This window comes from Carassius auratus, chromosome 45 (genome assembly GCF_003368295.1).
Source record: "Carassius auratus strain Wakin chromosome 45, ASM336829v1, whole genome shotgun sequence".
In the NCBI taxonomy this organism is placed as follows: Eukaryota; Metazoa; Chordata; class Actinopteri; order Cypriniformes; family Cyprinidae; genus Carassius; species Carassius auratus.
In genome coordinates this window covers 12,431,937-12,439,675 of record NC_039287.1, presented here as the reverse complement: position 1 = coordinate 12,439,675, position 7,739 = coordinate 12,431,937, and the positions used below count along the sequence as shown (strand labels likewise).

Here is a 7,739-nt window from a genome sequence, read left to right as displayed (position 1 = left end):
ATGAGTAAACAGTTCACACGTCCAGCTTGTCACACCCCAACATACGCAGGTATAATGAGGAGAGCAGGAAGTGTCAAATTTTCTATCGTAATGTTTTTGCAATCCAGGGCATCAAGCTCCTCTTCCTGTTGCTTCATTGAATGACTCCCTCATTTTAATGGTGCTCATCCTCTGCCTGTTCCATGAACCTGCCATTCCTCTGAACTCTCCGACATCTTACAAGAAATTCAAAGGTCAGTCAACGTGATACTTTTAATATTCATTGAAATCAATAATGAGACCAGTTTCTCGGTTCAGATTCTCATGAGTAGATCACTGGATTCTTCTGAATTCTTCCTGTATTTGCTGCAGCTCACAGATAAAGCTGTAAACAGGAACTCCTCCATCTAATCGGGACAACAGAGGAGTTCAACCTAAACACCAAAACAAGTCGGTAGGGAGCACCTGAAGTGGATCTGAACAGTCTGACATGTGAATCATTGTGCAGAACAACTGGTTTTGATGAGTAAGTCATGTAGATGCTGTACAGGGAAAAGTCTTGTTTCATAATGGAAGTTCAATGTTTCCTCAAGCGAAAATGAATAATGAGAATGTATAATCTGTCATTAATTCTGCTGAAAGTTGGACACATACAAGCGGCCCAATCTAAATCTTAATATCTGCTATCTGCTATCTAAATACATCATTCCATTTAAAGCAACATTTCAACACAGTTGCTATTTAAAATGTTATGCACAATTAATTACAAATAATTTTATGAAGAAGTGTTTTGTTGCCTTACAAGCAAACTGGTGTTTGTTACCACACTTTTCCTTCTTGGATGTCTCTACTGGAACAAAAGCTTTAATTCGCTCTTAGTGAAGTCAAGTGCTCAGGTAAAACATTCTTGACAGAATAAGTCTTTTTTTTTTTAAACATGACTAAATTTATGTTGCACCTCTTTACAAACCATCCCCAACATTAATTAATTATTAATTTTTATATCCGTATTCCAACTAACCCCACTCAAACTCTTTTCAGTCTGGCATCATCATTTATTACAGGCCTCAATATTTTAAATCAAAATTCATAAAATGGATAATCCCAGTTCTGGTTCTGATTGCTATTTTTTGTTGCATGTTGTGCCATGCAACAACAGCCTTCAGCCAGTGACACACAAAATGGCCTCTTGTGCCTTGGTTAAATAACTTTTTTTTTTTTTTAAATACCTTTTTTTAAATAGCTTCCTGTATTTTTATAACAGCTTCGGCTGAAGGGGTTCGTTTTCGTTTTGACATTCAAAAATTGAGAAGTTGAACTCATAGTGAGAACTTTTAATAATTGAATGTCATGATAATATCATAGTGAATCAAGACGACAAACATTCGGATGTCACAGAATGCATTTATCAACAGACATTAAAAAAAAAAATGTTTTGGAACGTTTATTTAATTTTTTATTATACAACTGAAGAACCTTTCCTCATAGGTCTATAGAAAAACCTATATGGACTAGTGGTTTGATGAATCCAGAAACTAATACTCTGATCTTATGAATTTGTAATGTGTCATCAAGACCTTTTTTAATTTCCAAAATCACAAAAAAAAAACCCCAAAAAACTCAAGAACCTGATAAGGAGAAAATGTTTTGCTAAACTTGAGGTGCTAAAATAACAGTTGAGAATCTGTTTTAGTATATCCAACCAAACTCTTGTAAAATGTGTGCATATATATATAGCTTATATATTAGGTTTTAATAAAAATGTAATTCTATTAATTGTTTATTAAAGACTTGTCATATAGGAAATGTCTGCTACACTGACTGAAAACCATGTCTGTCTCTCCGTCAAAATAATGTGATGAAAACAAACCCAACCAAGAGCTAATGACGTGATTTGGTAGTAAAGCTGTTGAAATATTTTAGTCTCCTGTGATTTTTCTGTCGCTGGTCTCAGGTTTCAGTCAAGGAGGAGCTGAGATCCTCCCGTGGGCCTGCGCTGGAAGCTGCTCGTCTCATATAAAGCGCTTCCCAATGCCGGAGGAAACAGTGAATCACAGCTTCAGAGGGAGTCGAGCACCATCCACTCATCTCTCTCACACTGCTCTTCAGCCACCAGCTGCTCAGTCAAAGTCATCTCTGAGTGAACTTTTACGAAATTCAACAACGAAAGAAAAACTCTTGGTCACACCCGCGCCCGAGAAACAAAGTTTGAGACGAAGGGAAGCTGAAGTTTTGAGAGCGCACATGGCTGCTCTGATAAGCGCGTATTCGTCCTGGCCGGAGAGCTTTGAGTGCTCTGCGGGAAATGCGGACGTACCTGACGGACACACCTCCCACAGAGCTCCCGCGGACAAGGTGTCGGAGCCGCGCATCAGGAGACCCATGAACGCCTTTATGGTGTGGGCCAAAGATGAGCGCAAGAGACTCGCAGTGCAGAACCCCGATCTCCACAACGCGGAGCTGAGCAAGATGCTGGGTGAGACATCATTAATACTATTTGTGTAATAATCATTATTATTAACAGCTCCTATTTATTATTTTTATTAGACTATTATTATTATTATTATTATTATTATTATTATTATTATTATTACTATAGTAGGAGATTGTTATTAATATCACTGTGAGGCTTGTGAGGCTTCATCGAAATTCAGTTTTGAATCAGTTGTGTTTTGTTTTCATGCATCGATTTCAGAAAGTGGGATGTTTAATATTTACTAAACTAATTATACAAAAATTAAAAGATATAAGTAATTTTGTAAGCTTGAGAAATGTAAAGCGTAAAGCACACAGAGAACCTGAATCTGTTCGAGACGAACCTGAACTGAAACTAAACTGAAATAAATCACAGTGTGATATAAATTGTATTTATTTTTTATTTAGATCAAGAGCGCATATTATCATGTAACACGTGGGAGACTTTATTACAATCATAAATACTATATAGAAATGAGATCATATAAAATCTAAAAATATGTAAACAATAATAATATAAAATAAATAATAGAAATAATTTCAAATTCATTAATTTGAAATTAGTCGGATCTTTGGGTTTGTATAAGAAATAACTGAAAGAAAAGGGTAAAACTTCATGGGATAATGAATTAAGAAGTTGTTTTTATTTTGTTAATTTTTATTGTATGTTAGTAATTTTTAATTAGTTTTTAATACTGTTATACATTATTTCAGTTGTGATAAATTTGCAGACCTGTTTTAACAGTTATTGGCATTTATAGGATTTTTATTTATTAATTTATTCAAGTATTCCTAAAAGCTGAAAATGATAAACTCAGTATAATTACTGCCAATATTATATTTCAAACATTATAAAATGAATGCCAAGCTACAAATACATTTTAAAAGATATGTACCTTTTAAAAGATAAAAAAAAACTATGGTGCAAAAATATCTATATTTTTATAACTGACATTATACGCAATTTTACTAGCTGATGAATATTTATTTTTATTATTTATGTTGAAATATATAAAAAAAAAATAGTTATGAAGACATTTAATTTAACTTTGTTTGCTGCACACAATATAAGCATACAAACGAACTATTTTTAAAACTAATAAAGCAGTTAATGATTTTGTGTTGGTGCTTGTAAATGGAATAACTAACTGGGCAATCTCAAAAACTTCAAACTGTTCCTTTAAAAATACAGTATTAAGTTGAATGCTCCTGTTTTTTCCCCTCCAACAGGAAAGTCATGGAAAGCTTTAACTCCACCGCAGAAGAGGCCATATGTGGAGGAAGCGGAGCGGCTGAGGGTGCAACACATGCAGGACTACCCCAATTATAAATACCGTCCCCGTAGGAAGAAGCAACTGAAGCGCATCTGTAAACGCGTGGACCCTGGTTTCCTCCTGACCACCCTCGGCCCCGACCAAAACTCCCCCCGAGGCTGCTGTCACCCCCTCGATAAAGACGACGAGAGCGCTGTGAGTGGCAGTGTCAGCTTCAGTTCTCCCAGCGCAGCTTTACCCGGCGTCAGGGTCTTCAGAGATCCCGCCAGTTCCAACAGCAGCTTCGATACGTACCCATACGGCTTGCCCACGCCACCTGAGATGTCGCCTCTGGACGCCGTGGATCACGAACACCAGTCCTACTACTCGCCCTCCAGCTCAGTCTCCACCAGCTCCTGCTCGTCTTCCACCTCTTGCCCAGATGACAGGCGTCCCACCCCGGTGCACATGAGCAGTCCACACCCCTACCATCCCGATTACTCCCAGCATGTACCTTTACACTGTGGGAGCTCACATTTGGGCCACATCCCAATGTCCCATCAGGGAAGTGGGGCGACCCTTATCACATCTCCTCCATTGTCCTATTACAGTCCTTCATTCCCGCAAGTTCCGATCCATCATGGGCATCAGGGGCACCTGGGCCAGCTCTCGCCCCCTCCAGAGCAGGGGCACATGGAGGGTCTGGATCAGCTGAGCCAGGCTGAATTGCTGGGTGAAGTAGACCGAGATGAGTTCGACCAGTACCTAAATTCTACTAGTTATCACCCCGAACACGGTGGGATGACAGTCACGGGACACATCCAGGTAACGCCAGCTTCTGTTTGCTCCAGCAGCACTACTGAAACCAGTCTCATCTCCGTATTGGCCGATGCCACGGCAGCCTATTACAACAACTACAGCATTTCATAAACACCAAAACAGAGACAGTTGACACAGACAGAGACTGTGGGCTCGACAAGGGTCAGCAATGTGACTGACAGGTGAAAGGAAGGCCGCGGAAAAGAGAAGCTACAGGAAGTCAAAGAACACCTCAGGGATGCATAGATAAAAAAAAAATGAAGTTCATTCCCATCTTTGTTTCCAAAAGAAGAACGGAAGTAAAAGAAAAAATGGACAAACATAGAAAATGCTCTCATATCTTGCCACAAAAGCATGTACATATGCTATAAAGCTTATTTATATATCGAATTGCTTTGCATTACAGCTTATTGTATTGCTTTTTTTCAGTCCAGATATATTCAATTGATTTTTTTTTTTTTGAACCTCAGTTGTTTTACCTCAAGATTTATTTAAGTGAGGCTGGTCTCTTCCTTTATAGGACTTAATTTTGAAGGAAATTCTTCCCTTTCATTTCCCTTTACCTTCATTTCAAAAAAATGTATTTGTATACTCATAAACAATTAAAAGAATAATAATAATAATGAATACTATTGTATGTCAATTTAGGTTTGCCATATTAATTTAACTGAAATTACATTTCGAGTTTTATACATTTAGCATTCTCACTTTTGATATCCACACTGATGTCAATAACAAGTGAATTACTGTATCAATATTGGTGTTTGTTGATCGCCATTCTGTTTGGCCGATTTCATGATAAAGTTGCATTGTTTATCGCCATTTAAGTACAGCACAATGGTTTATGTCTGTAGGTCTGGACTTAAGAAAAAAAAATTGCAGATGCTCTTCATTTTGGTGATATATTAAAAGTGAATGTTCTGAGGCCCCATCTGAATTGGACGCCACTTAATAAAAACAAAAAATAAATACAGGTGACCTCTTGATTTTGTAATGTCTGGTAGATCGAGACTTTTTGGTCGCTTTTAGTAGTAGTAGAAAGTATAAACTGCTTTAATTGGAAGTTAAAGGTTTATTTTCAGCTTCGTTATAATTATTCAGTTCTTTTTCATTTGAATTATTATCATCATTATTATTACTCGTGAGTATATAATTGCTTTATGTAAGTTAAATATTTTTTTGTTTTGTTTTTATAAACTTATAGTATATAATCTTCTTTACAGGATATTAGTAAATGTTCTTTTCATCCACAGTTATTTCTTAAAAATATTTAACTGAATGTTTATTTAATGTTCCACTATTTGTGGAGCTTTTTTGCATACATATATTTTAATACTGAATGCTACCGTTTGAGGTCCTTTCAAGAAGCTGACCTCTACATTTTTTATTATTGTGCGTCGCCATAACCATAGTGTTGGAAACTGGCGGCATCCACCCTAAGTTCCTAGTTTGCTATCAGCAACACCCATTATGCACTCAGTTTCACTCCTCTGCGGATCAGAGGATTAGTGTAAAACAGGCTCTGCTGTTTTTCTCCCCGCCTCCATCTCCACAGGCCTTTTGTTTCCCCTCGTCTTGTTCTGGGTGTGTGTCTTAAGCAGATCGCTGGAACACCCCTCCTACCCTACCTTCGCCCCCCTCTGCTGCCTGTCCTATCTTGCTGATGCAGACTTTCATAATCTCTGCGAAATAAAATAAATACACCTCGTCCACGTTTTACACGTTCATCGTTTTTATTTCTCTCTCTCTGTCTCTCTCTCCCTCTCTTTTCAAATTCCTTCTTTTTCTGATAAAGGAATCTGAAGTGGGGGAAAGAGGGAGGCGGTGGTGGCGTTTGACAAATCCTGGAGTCTGGCTTGGTCTTCCTGCGTTTTTTGGGAACGGTTGAGTCGTGTTTCTTGTAAAGAGGATGTGGCGGAGAAGCAGTGTTTCCTGCCTGATAAGAGTAAAGCCTCTCTCCGTCAGGATGTTTGGCCCCGCCGGTCCCCGCATTAAAAGAGCCCATGGCGAGGGAAAGGGAACTGCTGTTCATTTTAGCAGGGAGGAAACATGGCTCTCGTTGATAAATATCTCACACCGTGATTTTTTTAGGACTTCGATTTGACCCTCGTCTGGTTTGGCCACACACCGGGCTCAGCACAGCTTTTCTCCAATCGGTCTCTGTTGCTGGCTCCAAAGAGTGCTAGTAGCTCATGCTAATTGATGTGATGGCGTTGTATTCATTTTTATGAAATGTTTCATTCAAAGGACATTTATCATGTGCCTCCATTTCTTTTCACAAGTGAGGCTGTTATTAACAGTGTGATTAAATGTTTAAGGTTTAGGAGAGAGGGGTTGATTGGGGCCACCAGCCCCAGGCCGAGGCTTGAATTGGGGCTTGTGACCCAGACACCTCTAGGTTCAGAGTAAGTGGACCCAATATAACCTTCTCCACTGGCCTTGGGGAAGGGCATTGTGTGTCATGGTAAAAACACACACACATTAAAATCAATATGATTCCATACATTAAAAAATTGGCCTAATCATTGTGTGCTTGGTTTAAACAACAGAGATTATATGTAATATGTATTCAATCAATTAAATATTCAGTTACACATTGATGTAGGCATATTAGTAGACAGACTGACAGACATTTTTGAGCCAAATTTAGACTTTTTTTACGATTTGTATAAAAAAATATACAAAATAGTATCCTGCAATAATAAATTACTATATCTCAATTAGGGGTCACAAAATCAATCTTGAACAGGCAAATTTATATTAAATGCAAAAAAACACACTTTTATTTACATAAATTACTCCATGCCCCAGGAATTAGAAAATCATTTGATTCTTATTGAGTGATTAAATGAATCACCCGAAAACTTGTCTAAAATGACTCGACTTTCTACCACTACACAGAGGAAAGCATTTAGAGCGAACTGAGCCACTAGAATGAATTATATTTCAACACACTGCATATCAGAAAAACCTGATGATAATGAACTGATTCATTCGTAATGCAAAACTGCGGACCATTTAGGTGAGCACTTGATTCTTTTCAACGATGTAATTTTGCCTTCAGAGATTCCTTCTGGAATATATTGCAAAATAGTATCCACTATTTTAATTATATTTCACAGACACATTAACCTAAATAAATTAAGAAATAAGGAGAGTTTTGATGTGTGTTTGATTATTCTTTCAGCTAAATCAGTGATGTTGCATTTAGTT

The 7,739-nt window shown here is 37.7% G+C and overlaps 1 protein-coding gene across 1 annotated transcript; it reads left to right on the top strand.

The window, feature by feature from the left end:
• The first annotated feature begins 1,967 nt into the window (after positions 1 to 1,967).
• Positions 1,968 to 5,323, top strand: LOC113063294 (transcription factor Sox-7-like). The gene is made up of 2 exons (XM_026233575.1): positions 1,968 to 2,455; positions 3,685 to 5,323. The coding sequence occupies exons 1-2, from the start codon at positions 2,011 to 2,013 to the stop codon at positions 4,635 to 4,637; spliced, it is 1,398 nt and encodes a 465-aa protein (XP_026089360.1). The 5' UTR covers positions 1,968 to 2,010; the 3' UTR covers positions 4,638 to 5,323.
• The last annotated feature ends 2,416 nt before the right edge of the window (positions 5,324 to 7,739 follow it).